The 17,759-nt window shown below is 45.9% G+C and overlaps 2 protein-coding genes across 2 annotated transcripts; one reads left to right on the forward strand and one right to left on the reverse strand.

Annotated features, from left to right (window-relative positions):
- Positions 1-105: 105 nt before the first annotated feature.
- On the reverse strand, positions 106-4,191 carry LOC311113583 (TAF5-like RNA polymerase II p300/CBP-associated factor-associated factor 65 kDa subunit 5L). Its single transcript, XM_084156835.1, has 5 exons — positions 4,031-4,191; positions 3,347-3,488; positions 3,002-3,106; positions 2,055-2,842; positions 106-1,876 (listed from the first exon to the last, which is right to left on the reverse strand). The coding sequence occupies exons 2-5, from the start codon at positions 3,483-3,485 to the stop codon at positions 1,079-1,081; spliced, it is 1,830 nt and encodes a 609-aa protein (XP_084012961.1). The 5' UTR covers positions 3,486-3,488; positions 4,031-4,191; the 3' UTR covers positions 106-1,078.
- A 290-nt stretch (positions 4,192-4,481) lies between these two features.
- Positions 4,482-17,513, forward strand: LOC311113616 (nuclear pore complex protein Nup133-like). The gene is made up of 26 exons (XM_084156876.1): positions 4,482-4,689; positions 4,790-4,905; positions 5,032-5,135; positions 5,368-5,472; positions 5,748-5,879; positions 6,124-6,294; positions 6,393-6,548; positions 7,190-7,260; positions 7,389-7,536; positions 7,813-7,963; positions 8,348-8,505; positions 8,710-8,801; positions 9,284-9,453; positions 9,648-9,742; positions 10,030-10,254; positions 10,653-10,775; positions 12,502-12,601; positions 12,832-13,089; positions 13,351-13,484; positions 14,002-14,160; positions 14,347-14,482; positions 14,706-14,824; positions 15,226-15,306; positions 15,408-15,472; positions 15,723-15,811; positions 16,065-17,513. Exons 1-26 carry the CDS (start codon positions 4,562-4,564, stop codon positions 16,199-16,201), a joined length of 3,423 nt encoding a protein of 1,140 aa, XP_084013002.1. The 5' UTR covers positions 4,482-4,561; the 3' UTR covers positions 16,202-17,513.
- Positions 17,514-17,759: the final 246 nt, after the last annotated feature.

Here is a 17,759-nt window from a genome sequence, read left to right on the forward strand (position 1 = left end):
TTAACGATCAATTTGTGGAGATATGGTTGATCCCATGAAGTTATTAACAGGCAATTTAAAAAGAAACGATCGTTTACAAATAAAAGGCTGATATGAACAGAAAATGTATGTCAACTGACAAGAGTATCCATTTGTTTTATCTTTACCATTATAGATATGAAGCAATACAAACACTCCAAAGTCCAAATCTTTCTCTTAACTTTATCAATTCATTTTCACCCACAAAGAAAAACATGCAACAGGGTGCCATCTCTCTTGAAAAAGAAAAACCAGGTACAGCCAGTCAGATATTACAAAAATATATTTATACTTCTCAGCATATTACAAATAATGCCACTAACAGAATGGTAAGAAACAAAGTACAACTGTCATTCTTTTCCTGTGATTACTCTCATATTGGTCGCAGTTCAGCATTTCATAGCGGTGATGACGTTTAACAACTGTATGGAGGACACCTTCTGGGGAGATGCTGATTTTAAACAACTCAAATAATTGAATAACCAGAGACCCATTTTTAAGTGCTTTCTTAGATCAATGTGAATATTGTGCGTGCCCGAATAAAACAGGTGTTGACCATCAAGGCACTAGACCCAAAATGCAATCCTCATCTGGAATCATGCCAAGCTAACATTCTACATGGAAATTCTACTTTGATGGGAATTTATTGGAAACATTTGGGAAGTCTGAAAAGTTATGAGGTCTCACTAGTAAGACCCATCAGGTAGTTCTCAGTGATAATGCCATAAATCAAATGTCCTTTCCTATGAATCTACCCTCTTACATGTAACTTCTCATTTTGGAATTGTGGATATAAGCATCAAAATAAAACCAAGTCATTTGTTGCAGTATGTTCAGATTAGCATCTCTTAATCTACTCAGAGAGCTTGTCAAAAACAACTTCTTGAGTGGGCAATTTTAGCAAGTGACCTTTTGACCTGAAATTAAACCTCTGTGATTGGCTTAGGGAAGAAAACATGTATGTTTCCATGGTGACCATGTCTGAGATGAGACCCTCCAGACAACAGTATTTTAAACTAAACAAACAGACAGACAGGCCAGACAAAACAAAACAAAATGGCTACTGTCCATGTTTCTCCTGCGCTGTTCCCGTCACCAGGAGCAAGTTACAGGCCATGAACTGGACGTTGAGAACTTTGCTGGTGTTGCCCGTGTAGAGCCCCACCAGCTCGCTGGATGAGCCATCCGCGTGGGTCGCCCCATGGGAGTTTCGGATGTCCCACACCCTGACTGAATTGTCCATGGAGGAGGAGGCCACCAGGCTGCTGTCGGGGCTGAACGACAGGCTGGTGACACTGTCCGTGTGGCCCCTCAGGTCCTTGACCAGAGCACCTGAGGCCAGGTCCCACAGCTTCACCCGCTGGTCCTCGCCCGCAGACGCCAGGTACTTCCCATTGGGCGCGAAGGCTACGGATAATACGGGGCCACGGTGACCTGTGAACAGGCGCACTGAAGCCCCCTGCTGGGTACTCCAGAGGCGGACGGTTTTATCCGTGGAGCCTGTGGCCAGGTAGTTTGAGTTGGGGTGGAACTTGACGCAGTCCACATCCGCTAGGTGGCCGGCGTAGAGCCTCAGGGGGTAGGTCCTGGAGAAGGTCCAGAGGCGGGCGGTGCGGTCGTGCGAGCCACTGGCGAAGTAGAGGCTGCAGGGGCTGACGTCCACGTCCCAGACGGGGTAGGCGTGGCCCTGGTAGAGGGCCGTGTTGGTGAAGCTGCCCAGGTCCCAGTAGCGAATGGACGTGTCCTCCGAGCAGGACAGCAGGCCCGAGCTGTCTGTCAGGAACGCCGTGCGGAACACCGGGCCGCTGTGGCCGCGCAGGGTCTTGATCTCGCTGCCCGAGCCGTCCTCTTCATCTGCCTGAATACAGGGGAAAAAAGCGCATTGACATTTAACATTTTCTGAGGAAACACCATTGTACTGCCTAGATATGTAAAAGTTTCCCATACTTGTCAGCAGAGATACCAACAACTGCCATTCCATTTATCTTACAACTTACTATTTCTGTAAAAATCCTAACCAAAGAAAATCCTCTCACCTCCTCTTCCAGCACATCGCAGGCCAGGCGGATGTGCGACACGTCGGCCCGGTGTGGCCTGGCCTTCAGTTTCCTGGCCCTAAGGCTCCACAGCTTGACAGCCGAGCTGTCGAACCCGGCGGCCAGCAGCTTGCTGTCGGCCGACACCTCCGCCGCGTTCAGCAGCTGCTCCGTGTGCTGGAAGGCGTAGAAGCACACGGTGGTGAGTGACGGTGGCCCCTCGCGCACCTTCTTAATGCAGTCCTGCAGCGACTCCAGGGCCGCCTCGCTCTGCGGGATCCCCGTGGGGACCTCCACCACAGCCGCCTCCCCTCCCTCAGGGCCTTCCGCGCCTGACCATGAGGAGGTAGAGTTGGGGGCCGTGGCTGCGGCCCCGGCCCCAGCGGCTCCAGCACCCGTCGTCCCGTAGAGCTGGTAGTCGGTGCGTGGCGAGGAGGTGACCTCTACCTGGACGTGGGTGCTGAGGGCCCTGCAGAGGGTACTGTTGTCTTCGCTCTGCAGGTATCGTAACAAGTAACTGTAGGCCGGCTCCGTCAGGTGCACCACGTACTTGTGGTCGAGGAAGGCCAGGAGCTTGGGGTTGGCGGTGACATCCTGCTGGGTGAGGACGTGGCGAAGCTGCTCCACGGTGGAGCGCTGCTCGGCGTCCCCCAGGAAGAGGCTGTGGAAGCGGCTGTAGAAGCCGTCCACTGCCCCCTTCAGGCTGCAGCGCACCATGTCCAGGTGGAGGTAAACAAAGAGCGGGTACAGGACGCAGCTCACCTCCTGGCCCCATGGCAACGCCGCTTCTGGACCAGAGAAAATAAACAAAGAGTAAGGCCACGATCCTATGCCCACAATAACTAGCATAGCATTTACAATACATTGCTTCATACTAAGTGGTAAGCTAGTATAGACACTGGAACTGCAGCGTACATATCATCAGTCTCTATACAATTGTGAAGTACCTGAGAGAAAATTGCGTAGTCTGGAAAATTGTGTCTCGTACTGTTGAGGGTCAGCTTGACAAGGGGCAGCAGAGACAATGTTTGCACACCCCGACTCTGTCTGCACTGCTCAAAGAAAGAGAGACAATTAATAGGATTAGGTATATGTCCATGAGTAATCACCTGTTATTACTCATCCTAAACTGTGAGATGATGCTTGAGCTTCTCAATTAGTGAGATTTGCTGAATCATGTCTGCAAAAATAGTTGTTATCATTCACCCATTACATCTGTGATACTACATTAACTTGATTTGGTCATAGATCTTTGAAGAAGATACCAGCCAGCTGCCACTTCAAAGCCTCACCTGTGAGGTTGGCAGCCATCTCCTCTGCGGACTGGGACAGTTTAGCCCCCTTCAGGGAACTTTCAGTGTCCACATACTGCCTTCGCTTCAGGTACTGAGATACCGTGTACTGGATCTGCTCCGTGCGTACCCGCTTCATAACCTGGGAAAAACAAAACAGTATAACAGCAGAATTTGGACATGGGCAAAAGCAAAGGCTTTACCTGTGCATTAAGACGTTGTTAAGCTGCTGTAACTTACTGCATTGCATTTCTATAAATGGGTTAACTCATTACAAACACTGCTAGAAACTAGATAGCTATATTAATAGCTTGCTGGAATTACACAGACCCATGAATAACTCACTTCAGTGCTGTCGGAGAAGAGAAAGATTAGCTATATGGCTAGCTCACACTTGCCAACACAACAACCATTCAATAAAACTGCTAGCCAGTGTTAGCAAGGTCACCATGCAAACTTCGGAGAATCATGAATGACATGTCCGTACAAGTGAGCAACAAATGCACTGGTAAAATGATGCACCAAACAGCTTAGGCAAACAGTATTGCAGTCCTGTCATTAGCAAGCTAGCCAGCAGCTAACGTTAGCTAAGCTAGTTAGTCGATAGAAGGGCCACACGGCCCTTTCTGAACTTTAAGCGAGTTTAGCGAAAAACATCTCATCAACAACAACTTGGCCACTCACTGCATATCGTGCTGATATTCTTCGTTGTCAGTTACAGCTATTAAGGAGATTATATTTATGCAATGTGGTTGGTTTTTATCACAAATATCCCGCTGCCTTTCGTTGCAACTCCATCATCATGTATGTCCACCCCTTCCATCAAATTGCAGCTCGTTCTCATCTTGGAGTCATCGATCGATCGACTCATCTTACCTGAATGTGAAGGCGAGAAATCTATTTTGTATTCTGTTTACTGCCAACTAAAAACTACAACTAGCCGCTTGCAAAAATCAATCAATCCACAATCAGTAATAGTGTAATGCTGATTTTAATTTAAGGAATTATTCATAAATGACAATGTTATTCGTATACAATTCGTGTTCAAACAAATGTATTCAATGGCACATTCTAGTGGACCAACTATGTACTGCAAATCAGATTTTCTATTTCATGACGTATATTTCATGCGCCTGAAGTTTCATATTGTGCGCGCAAAATAAGTAGAGCTGTCTGGAGTTGAATGAATATTGAGCATTTTGGGGCATAGCTACGATGTTTAGCCCTCGTCCCACCCCTAGTTCAGGCCGAAGGCAGTCCTCAAGGGTCACCGGTAGAAAGAGTCTTGCCGGTACACCTACAGGGCTTCTCTTTTCCCCACGTAGGACGTCGTTAGCAGCGAGGTGAGTGCCCATGCTCCATCATGCCATTGCCAACAATGTATCTTGAGGCACAGTCACTAGTGGAGTGTTTTTAAACAACTGCTCGCCCTCTCATTTCCAGATCAACTCCCACGCGTGTGCAGAGCTACTCAACTTCAGAAGCACTCCACTTCGATGTCCAGACGTTTGGCTCTTCTCTACCTGTCAAAGTCATGGAGGCTTTGACAATGGCTGATGGTGGGTCATTGACTCTTTCCTGTCATTATCTCTCTGCGAGTCATACATGCTGTAGAGGTCATCCCGATCAATGCAGTCTGGCTGATGCTCTCTTCTCCCACGGGTTCTGTGTTTTGTGTCCCTCAGCCGATGACCAGATCTCTGTGAAGGTGGATGAGAGTGGCTGGGCCTGGATGGTGTGTGGAGAGAGACTGATCATCTGGAAGATCTGTCAGACTGCTGTTGCAAAGGTACAGTTCAGTAGGTCACACCGTAGCAAAACGCTTTGAAATGGAACACAATATGAGCGTTCGTTATTGGGCAAGTCCAGGTAGAACCCTACCTCTTTGTGTCACTCCGTTTCAACACTGGATACACGACCCTGGTTGATAATGATGAGATATGCAACGCATTGATACAGTGTGTCCTATAATAACAAACATGGAGTGCCAATGAGTGAACCCTCTCTGTTGTGTCTCCCAGTTGTCAGTATGTAAGGGCCTCCAGCTGCCCACTAGTGAGTTTGCCTACTGTGCTGATCTCATCTCCATATCATCTCCCAGCCCTCTGGAGACTGCCACTGTTCAGGTAATCAATTACTCTATTACTAAACTATTCAACCTCCGAATGTGCGAAGAGTTCCCACCTGTCTGCCTAATGACTTAACTGTTAGCTGTTGAGCAGCTAGCCTGAGTGCCAGTGTCTTTCTGCTTTAGCCTACTTGTTGTTGTCTTGACAAGGCGTTCCTGACTGAGTAAGCTGTCACCCAGGGTAATAATCAGGAACAAATTAACTGAAATTCCAATCAACTCACCATCAGTCATGGTTGTTTACTGTTGTGGGTCTTTGTTTTGAAAGCGCAGTCTATCTCTGTCATGGCGGTGGCTCCGGAGGGAACAGCCCGGTTCTGGCCCAGTTTGGCCCACGAGGGGAGTTACACTGAGACTGTGGTCGACATGGGCGAAAACCTCTGCAACTTTGTTGTGGCTGTCAGGGTAAGTTGTTACGTTGTGGATGCATTGTTCTAGTTTTGAATACAGCGCTGCTCCTTATTCACAGATAAAGGATGTTTAGAGCAGGTTCTCATTATTAGTTGATTGAGAATTATCAACAGATTGTGTGTAAAATGGTTGCATACAGATACATTTTGATCATATTTATCTGATTAAACATTATGTGCTGTTGATTTCATCCCTCCTTCCTCTCCTCCCTCACCCCACCATCCCTCTCTTCCCTCAGGGGGGTAGTTTCATCGTGTCCTCCTATAGGGGCCAGTTGTTGCGTCTCAGGGCGGACCCCTCCGGAAAGCTGCTGCAGAGGGCGCTACAGCAGGGTCAGGGGGTGCTTTCCGGCATCGGACGCCGCGTCTCCAGCCTCTTTGGCATGCTTGCCCCGCTCACCAACAACAATGCACGTTTCTTCTAGTGTAGTCCTATGAATACCCAAAATAAAGTCATTAGTGGGTAATATGATGATAACAACTCACATACCCTCTCCTCCCTCTATAGCTCCACAGTGTTCTGTGGGTGGGAGAGACAGGCTGCCTGTATACTCTGACCTCTTGTGGGCTCAGTAAATGGGAGGTGGATGAGGTCACAGAGCACCAGGTCCTCAGCTGGGACTCCAGCCGCGCTCTGAGGGAGAGTGTCGCCGACGCCATCTGGGTAAGCCGAACAACACTTTACATGAATGTTGTGTTGCGTTACTTTATGTCGGGTTGCGTTAAATCGTGGTGCGTTACTTTGAGGTGAACTGTCCCCTTGAAGGACCACCACTACTGTATGGTTGTACTGATAACTGCCCAAATAAAGGAAACACTTGAGTAAATGAAGGGATACAAAGCATGTGCTTCCTGAGTTAATCAAGGAATGAACGTACCCTCATGCTTAGCCATTTTGGCTACCATGGCTAGAAGAAGATATCTCAGTGACTTTGAAAGAGGGGTCTCAAAGGTGCATAGGGGGTTTAAAGGGTGTGTGTGTCTCAGTCACCAGAACTCAACCCAATTGAACACTTATGGGAGATTCTGGAGTGGCGCCTGAGACAGCGTTTTCCACCACCGTCAACAAAACACCAAATTATGGAATTTCTTGTGGAAGAATGGTGTCGCATCCCTCCACTAGAGTTCCAGACACTTGTAGAATCTATGCCAAGGTGCATTGAAGCTGTTCTGGAGGCTCGTGGTGGCCCAACGCCCTATTAAGAGACTTAAGTTGGTGTTTCCTTTATTTTGGCAGTTACCTGTAGATTTGATGATTTGTCCTGAAGGCATGTCCTGTTTTTTTTTTCTCTCGCCATCAATCAGGGGTCAGAGAGCAACTATGAGGAAATCAAGGAGGGAGTAAACGTTACCTACATGGACATGCAGCTCAGCCAGTAAGTCAAACTGTCATCTAGGTTTCTGGATGTGTATTTATCCCAGTGCAAGATTTTATGTAATAGTCAGCTGGTGACTGTGACCTTGTGTGATTGGACACACTTTTGACTATAATTGTGTGTCCCAGGGATGGCCTGGTAGTGTTGGCAGCAACCTGGCACCCTTCAGATTCCCCCTGCCTGGCCTACTTCTGCCTGGTCACCCTGCTGGACAACGGCAACAACATCTCTGAGGAGCTCTCTGTGGAGGTCACCAAGTACAACCCCCCCTTCCAGGTCAGTCTTCACTCAACCCTGGTCACTGTTGGGCTTCAACTGAAATGGTGTATTATGGTTCATGAAGTGTTTGGGGCATTTTTAAATGAGTTTGTAAGTGGCAATAGGTTCCCTAAGTAGACTTGCTCTGAATACGCTCAAGGCTTCATGCGTTTCTACATTTTCTGCTCCACAAAAACGGAATGCTATTTTCCAGACATGAAAATATCAACCATATTGGTCTTCCTACAGTTTACATTTGTCTATAATGCTATAATGTTATGTTATTCCCCTCAGAGTGAGGATGCCCTCCAGGCCATGAGGCTGGTGTTACCACGGGCCTCCAGCCCTGCTGCCTTCCTGTACAACGAGGAGCTGGTGTTTGCCTGCTCCACCGGTACGGGCAGAGGAGGTCTACCTGAGGAGAAGATCCCCTTCAACACACCTGGTGAGAGACATAGATAATGGACTCAAGGTTAGAGGACATTGGGTGCCTCTCAATAGTTTAAAGTTGGCCCCTTTCCTCGTCTCCTTTTCTTAATAAAAATTTAAAAAAATAGACAAGAAGAGGAAGAATTTAGAGACTGTTGACATGCACCCAATGTTTAAAACTGAATGGTATTGATGAGTGAATGGTGTAGATGGCACAACAGCTCTCAGGAATTCATAGTTATCATAATAATATCATCAACCTTTTGTCTTTATAGATCATTATCCATTTTCATGAATGGTCAATTTGTATTTCATGTATGATAAACAATGTATCTCTGTAAGATTTGACTTGACTCGCCTCCCATGTTTCTATTCTCACCGCCCTCCTTCATCTCTCCAGGTGACCATCTGCGTGGTGGGGGCTGCTGTGCCAACCTGCCAGTGTTCTTCTCCCAGAACAGTGGTCTGGTGGCTGTGGTGGCCAGGGAGAGTGCCTCCATGCTGCCTGAGACCATGGAGGACTCCCTCTACTCCTCCCTGGCTGGGGCCGGCCCTGAGGTAGGGAGTAGAGGCAGATTGAATTAAAAATGAAGCAGTGCTAGGTCTCTAATATGGAACTGGGTCATCTGACTTGTGTGAATAATGAGATTACATGAAATTGGTGAACGAGCAATGTTGTTATTATTTTTACATAATTGGTGAGTACACATTGTTTTAATGACGTGTACATTATTTCTGAATTCACACTTTATTGGTTTCAAGGCAACTGCTATGGAGACTCCGACTAGGATGGAGCCTGTAGCACAAGAGGACAAAACCAAACTCCTAAAAGCAGCATTCCTGCAGTTCTGCCGGTAAGTCTGCAGAAAGATTGTGTGACGTTGGCCCCAATTGCTGAAGTTTGAGTTTTATTGACAGTGACACAGAACTCCTTTGTGAAACAATGGAATTTGTTTGTTCCTCCCCTGAAAAGATGTCCCTGTGTTGAGGACGATGTGGATTTAGGTCTGTGTAATTACTTGCTCTCTGTGATTGCATCTGCCCTGTTGTTGGTAATCTAGAGCAGCTGTTACTGCCAAATGAGGACGCAGGGCTCTGAGAGTTTTTTACAGAAAGAGAGAGTGAGCGTTTGGTAGTGAGTGTTTGAAAGAGTGTACATGTAGACAGAGAGTGAATGAGGTGTGTACAGTTTAAATGAGTACCACTAAGCAATTATGTGAAATGATTTGATGATTTTTCAGGAATTACCTGGTTAAATGATCTAAGCAATAAACATTGTTACTATTGAGTTGACCTTATAATGTTGTGAGTAAAACGTGACTGTTCTGTTTGTCAGGAATGATCTGGTGGGGGCCCAGACCATGACAGACGAGCTGTTCCCCCCGGAGGGGGACGGAGACGGGGAGGTGGGCGGGGATCTGGACCTGGTGGTGACCCGGATCAACCTGGACCTGGTGGACGACTACCCAGCCTCAGACCCCCGCTGGGCCGAGTCTGTCCCTGACGGTGGGAGGGAGGGAGGGAGGGAGGGAGGGAGGGAGGGGAAGGAGGGGAAGGAGAAGAGAACAGAAAAAGAGACAGAAAGAGGGAGAGAGATGTAGACAGGCGAAGACATGGAAACCTGTAGTTATTTTCTATCAAAATAATTGAATATATTGTTCCACATAGAAGTGACCTTGTGTCTGTGTTGTTGTTGCCAGAGAATGATGGCTTCCCCCTGACCTCCCTCATCATCCTCCACCAGCTAGAGGACAAGATGAAGGCCCACGGCTGCTTCATGGACTTCCTGCTACAGGTGGGCCACCTGCATAGAAATATATTTCAGTCTCGAATAATCCTAAATAATTCTAATCCTGTGGGCCACCTGCATAGAAATATATTTAAATTCCGCTTAATCCAGATTAATTCTAATCCTATGGGTCACCGTGGGATTGGGCTTTACTACAGGGCTCCTCACAAATTCATGAATACAGATCGATATGTCATGACTGAGTTCAACAACCTTACCTCATTACTCCCCACCCCTGTTTCTTACTCTTGTCCACTTGCTCTCTCCCCCACACCATCTCCCCTTCCCCCCAGGTGGGTCTCCTGGACCGGCTGGGCCAGACCGCAGTGCGCTCGTCTCCCATGGCGACGCGCCTGTTGCTGTGCGAGCATGCTGAGAAGCTACAGGCGGCCATGACGCTGAAGAACCACCACACCAAACACAGCGAGCTGGTCAATCGCGCCATCCTCACTGCCTTGAGGAAGAGCGACGCAACCGTGTCCGCTAGCCTCACGGCTGCAGACGTCTTCTTCAGAGAGGTAATATCCCCAGCAGAGTTGGGGTCTGGTGACAATGACAGAGATAATATCCCCAGCAGAGTTGGGGTCTGGTGACAATGACAGAGATAATATCCCCAGCAGAGTTGGGGTCTGGTGACAATGACAGAGATAATATCCCCAGCAGAGTTGGGGTCTGGTGACAATGACAGAGATAATATCCCCAGCAGAGTTGGGGTCTGGTGACAATGACAGAGATAATATCCCCAGCAGAGTTGGGGTCTTCACACTATTCACATGCAATTTAGATGATTTGAGATTCCAATTCAAATCATCAAATAATTTTGTCAATGCCAAAACATTAGCTTTGGGATTGTGGGAAGCTTCTGTCTTATGCCTCAGGTGAGGTTATTAAGGTGTGTGTGTGAATGTTTGTGTAGGTGTCTCAGATCTCCTCAGTCTTTGAGTGTCTACTAGAAGAGGAGGAGAGGACTCTGAAGGAGAACCCTGTGGACTCAGTGAAGTGGGCTGAAGTGGTGCTCAGTGTCAACACCATCATCAAGGTACACAACACAATCCGTGCAGGCTCTCTGTATCCACATCCATATTGTTAGTCACGGATCTCCCATGCATGTGTATGGTTGCCTTTTGATCATATGGTGTGCTTAATATATATAAATATATACAGTACCAGTCAAAAGTTTGGACACACCTACTCATTCAAGGGTTTTTCTTTATTTTTACTATTTTCTACATTGTAGAATAATAGTGAAGACATCAAAACTATGAAATAACACATGGAATCATGTAGTAACCAAAAAAGTGTTAAACAAATCAAAATATATTTTATATTTGAGATTCTTCAAATAGCCACCCTTTACCTTGATGACAGATTTGCTCACTTTTGGCATTCTGTCAACCAGCTTCACCTGGAATGCTTTTCCAACAGTCTTGAAGGAGTTCCCACATATGCTGAGCACTTGTTGGCTGCTTTTCCTTTACTCTGCAGTCCGACTCATCCCAAACCATCTCAAGTTGGTTGAGGTCGGGGGACTGTGGAGGCCAGGTCATCTGATGCAGCACTCCATCACTCTCCTTCTTGGTCAAATAGCCCTTACACAGCCTGGAGGTGTGTTGGGTCATTGTCCTGTTGAAAAACAAATGATTATCCCACTAAGACCAAACCAGATGGGATGGTGTATCGCTGCAGAATGCTGTGGTAGCCATGCTGGTTAAGTGTGCCTTGAATTCTAAATAAATCACAGACAGTGTCACCAGCAAAGCACCCCCACACCATAACACCACCTCCTCCATGCTTTACGGTGGGAAATACACATGCAGAGATCATCTGTTCTCCCACACCGCGTCTCACAAAGACACGGTGGTTGGAACGAAAAATCTCCAATTTGGACTCCAGAACAAAGGACACATTTCCACCGGTCGAATGTCCATTGCTCGTGTTTCTTGGCCCAAGCAAGTCTCTTCTTCTTATTGGTGTCCTTTAGCAGTGGTTTCTTTGCAGCAATTCGACCATGAAGGCCTGATTCACACAGTTAGTCACATGTTGAGATGTGTCTGTTACTTGAACTCTGTGAAGCATTTATTTGGGCTGCAATTTCTGAGGCTGGTAGTAAGTCTAATGAACTCTGTGTCTTCCGTTCCTGTGGCGGTCCCCATGAGAGCCAGTTTCATCATAGCGCTTGATGGTTTTTGCGACTGCACTTGAAATGTTCCGTATTGACTGACTTTCATGTCTTAAAGTAATGATGGACTGTCGTTTCTCTTTGCTTATTTGAGCTGTTCTTGCCATAATATAGACTTGGTCTTTTACCAAATAGGGCTATCTTCTGTATACCCCCCCTACCTTGTCACAACACAACTGATTGGCTCAACCGCATCAAACGTATTAAGAAGGAAAGAAATTCCACAAATTACCTTTTTAAGAAGGCACACCTGTTAATTGAAATGCATTCCAGGTGACTACCTCATGAAGCTGGTTGAGAGAATGCCAAGAGTGTGCAAAGCTGTCATCAAGGCAAAGGGTGGCTATTTGAAGAATCTCAAACATAACATATATTTTGATTTGTTAAACACTTTTTTGGTTACTACATGATTCCATATGTGTTGTTTCATAGTTTTGATGTATTCACTATTATTCTACAATGTAGAAAATAGTAAAAATATGAGTAGGTGTTCTAAAACTTTTGACCGGTAGTGTATATCATGTTGCGTGTGAGGTTGTATTTCTTGTGATGGCACAGTCAGTAATGTTTGTGTGTTGTATTCCAGGAAATGCTGCAGGCTGCTGGTCAGTACAGAGACACCAAGGCCTCACTGTACAGAGCCTCAGAGGCCGCCCCTGCTGAACCAGAATACATCCCATGGACCGGTACGTTCCCTGTTCAACACACACACTCATAATAATCTAAAGCAACTTCTTGTAACATCTTGTCTCCTTTTATTAATGTCAACTGATCTGAATAGACAAGATAGGTGAAAGTGATATGCTAGATGCCTATCACTGCGATGAAGGAGAAGAATTGAGAAGAGCCTCCCAAACATAAGACAATTGAGATGTGCCCTTAATCCCCAAACCTCTCTCTCTCTCTCTCCCCACAGCCTCTAGCGGTTTGGGAGGGGTGCGCACCGTCATCGCCCGCCAGCATGAGGTGATCCTGCGCGACGTGTACCCTCACGCCGACTCGGAGCTGCGCAACGGCCTGAACGAGCAGCTGGCGGCGCTGCTGGACGTGCTCCTGGGAGGCTACGTGGCCCAGCTGACCTCACTAAGACCGGGCCGGCCGGGCCAGCAGGACCGCTACAACACCCTGGAGATGGAGTACACACAGCGCCGCTCTGAGCTGCTCGCACCATTGTGTGAGTGGAGATTGAACGCAAAATACAGGGCAGCCATTTTGGCTTGAATATTTGGTTCCCGGGTGAAGCCATTTTGGATTATGAATCATTTTTATCAGACATCAAGTCTGATTCCTTTCAGTGGGATTACACATTTTGTAGCTAAATGTAGCTGATATTTTTCATAAATTATAAGTCTGACTGCTAATTGCATCCATTATAAAGGTATTATGTACACTTAAATAATATTAAGGGTGTTACTAACTTTTCCTTGTGCTCCAGTGGAGCTGGGTCAGTACCAGTGGGTGGCGGCGCTGGCAGAGAAGTACTGTGACTTTGACATCCTGGTCCAGATGTGTGAGTTGACTGACAACCAGAACAGACTGCAGCACTACATGGCCAAGTTCGCCGACCAGGTTAGACTAAAACCAGGGTGGTGTTCATTAGGTGGAAAACTTTTGAAATGGGGAGGTACTACTTGAACTGGTCCAATAAAAACAGATTTTTGTTGTTGTTGCAAAATGTGTTGCTGCTGTGTGCCATACTGAACACGGCCCAATTTTATCACTGGTGTTTTATCAAATCTGGCACTAACGAGGGATATGTGCATGTTACATTTCATTCATTTAGCAGATGCTCTTATTCAGAGCGACTTACAGGAGCAATTGGGGTTAAGTGCCTTGCTCAAGGGCACATCGACAGATTTTCACCTAGCCGGCTCTGGGATTCGAACCAGCAATCTTTCGGTTATTGGCCCAACGCTCTTAACCGCTAGGCTACGTGCCATTACTCAGACTGTAAAAGTTACTCAGACTGCGCATGTAAATCATACATTGATACCCATTATGGGATAACATTTTTGTTATTTCTCAAGCTAAGACTAGAATTCCATAGATGCTGCGTGTCATTTAATTTCCATGTCACTTCCTGTAGAACTTTGCGGACTTCCTGTTCCGCTGGTACATGGAGAAGGGGAAGCGGGGCAAGCTGCTCTCCCAGCCCGTCGCCCAGCACCAGCAGCTGGCCAGCTTCCTGCAGTCCCATGAACACCTCAGCTGGCTGCACCACATCCACGTCCATGATTTCAGCAGCGTAGGTGGAACACACAGTCACACACTCTCACTCACATACACATCAGTTGACCTTAGTAGCTACCTTGTGAACATGCCGCTTCGTATCAGTATACATAGTTTGGCAGCTACATAGTGTCGTTTCTGATGTTAATATAAACGGTGTTGCATTTGTGATATTTATTTGACCGTCTCTTTCTCTCTCCAGGCCCACAAAACCCTGTACGACCAGGCCAACATGGAGACACGTTACTTTGTGAAGAAGAAGACCCTGTTGGCTCTCAGTAAACTGACTGCCCTGGCATCAGACATGCCTGAGGCTGTGTTGAAGAAACGAGTAGATGGTAAGGGGCTACTTGAGATACTTCTGCTTAATTCTGACTCACTTAAATCATACATGATTGTCAATGGAATTATGAACATGTATTTTAAATTGGTATATTTTAAACTGTTTTATTATTTAGCCCTAAGACAACAGACAGTGTTTGATGCAGGGTGTCCGCTGTAGGGTGTCCAATTGTCGAGTTCTGCAGGGATATCACCAGTGTTTTCTTTGTCATCGTACAGACATGGTAGAGCAGGAGCGGTTCCTGCTGCACCAGGAGACTCTGCCCAAACAGCTGCTGGAGGAGAAACAGCAGAGCCCAGACACCATGCCCCTGCTCAGCGCTCACAACCTTATTCATGTGAGAACACACATCAGTGGACCACACACACCTCCCTTACACTCACATTACCACCATAACCCAACACTGACAACCTTATCAATGCACTATTATAAACTGGGTGGTTCGAGCCCTGAATGCTGATTCTCTGACAAGGCGGAGTGCTGTATCCAGGCACTCCGTGTTGCACCGTGCATAAGAACAGCCATTAGCCGTGGTATATTGGCCATATACCACACCCCCTCATGCCTTATTGCTTAAGTAGACCACACACGCACAGTCCCACAACCAATAACTCCACATAAATCCACATACCTGCCACCACACAGACACACGATGACAATACAACACATACATCTATCCTCCCTGTCACCAAATGAACCCCAAAATGGACTGACCTCATTTTTCAATTTTCTCACCAGCTGTATATTTGTGATGACAACAGACGAGCCAATGAGTATGACTTCAAGAAGGCTCTTGATCTACTGGAGTACATAGACGAGGTAGTCCTCCTGCCGCTAGCATGAATCAGTAGCTCAGGGTTGATTTAATCAGGTCTGTTGGGGATCAGAGTTCACTGATATGGGCCATATTCTTGTTGCAGGAGGACGCGGTGGACATTGCGGGACTCAAGTGTGAGATCTTCTGTAAGGCCCTCAAGAAAGATGAGTAAGTACTGCTCAGTGGTCCTAATCGTTCTAATATCTCTCTCTTACTCCCTTTCTTGCTCATTTCTTAATTCCAAATCTGAAAGAATTTGATAGGTGTAAATACACTGTTTGACACTTATCTTACATTTTTGTTATTTGTTTACGTTGTCAATGCGCTTTATATAGTAAATGCAATTAATTCATTAATAAGCATTATTGTTATTACGGTACGTTTGCATTGAGCTTCGTTTGCGCTGTGTTGCTCACAGCTGGTCGTCTGCTGATGGGAATGATGACCCTCTGGAAGCAGCCAAGGACAGCATCTTTGTCAAGATCCTCCTCAAGCTCATACAAGAAGGTTAGCACAGCAGTAGCCATTTTGTCTCGGTGTCTGACCTAAGGATTTCACTGTATTCTCATCAGTTAATTTCTTCGTAAACAACACATTTCAAGAGTTACTTAAGAGATATTTTGGATTTTGCTGAATTGTTATAATATTTTTGTATTAATTACAGAATATTGAAAAAGGTATTGAGTGTCACTGCTCTGTTTATTTACCTCTGTAAGACCATTCCAACCTATTCAGAATGTCTTCTCTTTTTGTTTTCCAGGCGTTCCTCTACAGACCTACCTTCCTGACGTCAAAGATCTTCTTCAGGTGGACGAGATGGAGGCTTTGAAATCAAAGCCCACTTTTGAGTTTGTCCTGCGGGCCAACTATGAACATTATCTGCAAGCACAGATCTGATGACCCCTGACCCCTTTCACAACTACATCTCCCAGGTTGCACTTGGTTTGTTCCTTACTTTCAATTTTTACTGTTTGTTTGTTTGACAAAAAGATAATGTGTTGCGTCTTCTAAATAAATTTCATATTTCTGTAAATGTTCTATTCTTTTGATTTTGGCTTTCACAAAAGACTGCTTTAAGTTTTTGAAAAACAAAATATATTGTTTTATTTTCTTACCTCAATAACCTGGAAAAAGGCATCATCTCCAATACAGCTATATCTCCTGTGATAATTGCTTGAGTAAAAGTCAGGAAAGTAAGTGTCATGGATTAAACTGGAGCTGTTAGGCTAGGACCAAATAGATGAAACAGTACACACCTCATGGAAAATATACCTATACTAACCGCTCAAAATTAACTCAACATCCAACTCAACAACAAGCCACACTCATTGAGTAACATGCCATAATAGGCTATTGGATTTCTGCAGCAAGCCATTGGGTGGTGTAGCCTACATTGCCAACTGTATTGGGTTCTTGTTTAAATAGCGGGGCCTGACTCCTCAAGTGTCTCTCTCTCTCTCCAACCCTTAGAGGAGTCTTAGAGGAGTCCACTTTCACTGATGGCAGAAGCAGATGGCCTCTGTGTCTTGTCCTAAAAATAGAAAATGGAGGTTAAATTAGGGACATCCACAATAAATTACCGCCACCGCCTTTATGGGGGGGGGGGGGGGGGGGGGGATTGAAAGTTCAGTTGCCCTATATGGGGGGATTGAAAGAACTCCCTCAGAGAAAGTGTGCCAATTGCTTTTGATGGGCTTCTATGCATACTTTTTCAAACCTTGTCAATAGTTTTGATTGACTATCTTGAGTAGTTGTCATATGGATGCTGACTAACTACTTGGTAGAAACGTTCACTGATCTTTGACTGTTTGTGTGAGAGCTCTAGGTTTGGAAGCCAGGCTTCTACTGAATATTTTATCACAGGACTTCCTGTTTGGCTTGTAGAATGCCTCCATGGATGGTGGGGTTGTGTACAGTTGGTATGGAGATTACATTTATGAGCCTGAGTATTGCTCCCATGTGGCATAGTTGGTAGAGCAAGGCGCTTGCAACGCCAGGGTTGTGGGTTTGATTCCCACGGGAGACCAGTACCAAAATGTATGCACGCACTACTGTAAGTCGCTCTGGATAAGAGCGTCCGCTAAATGACAAATGTAAGAATGTTAATATTGATATATGAAGTAGGATATCCCATGAATGACAATAACATGCCTATCAAAGCTCAAATAAATTATAGGGACCAATGGAAGTTGGATGCGATTTTAAATGCAATTTTAAACATTTTGTTTTCTTTTACTAAAATAACTTTCCACAAGCACAATTAGTTGGATACCTTGGCAGTGATGAGTTAGCAATTGGACAACCATATCAGAGTTTATAGATGCTTTTTTAAACGCTGGGGCTACAAAAAAGGAATTCTCCATGCCTTGGTGGCTGGCTGCAGCTGTTCGACTGCATGGCTAGGGTCTTATCTGCTTTCACCCACCCCCTGTTCAGAGAAACTAGACCATGGCCA

This window comes from Coregonus lavaretus (genome assembly GCF_964263955.1).
Source record: "Coregonus lavaretus genome assembly, chromosome: 40".
NCBI classification, from domain to species: Eukaryota; Metazoa; Chordata; class Actinopteri; order Salmoniformes; family Salmonidae; genus Coregonus; species Coregonus lavaretus.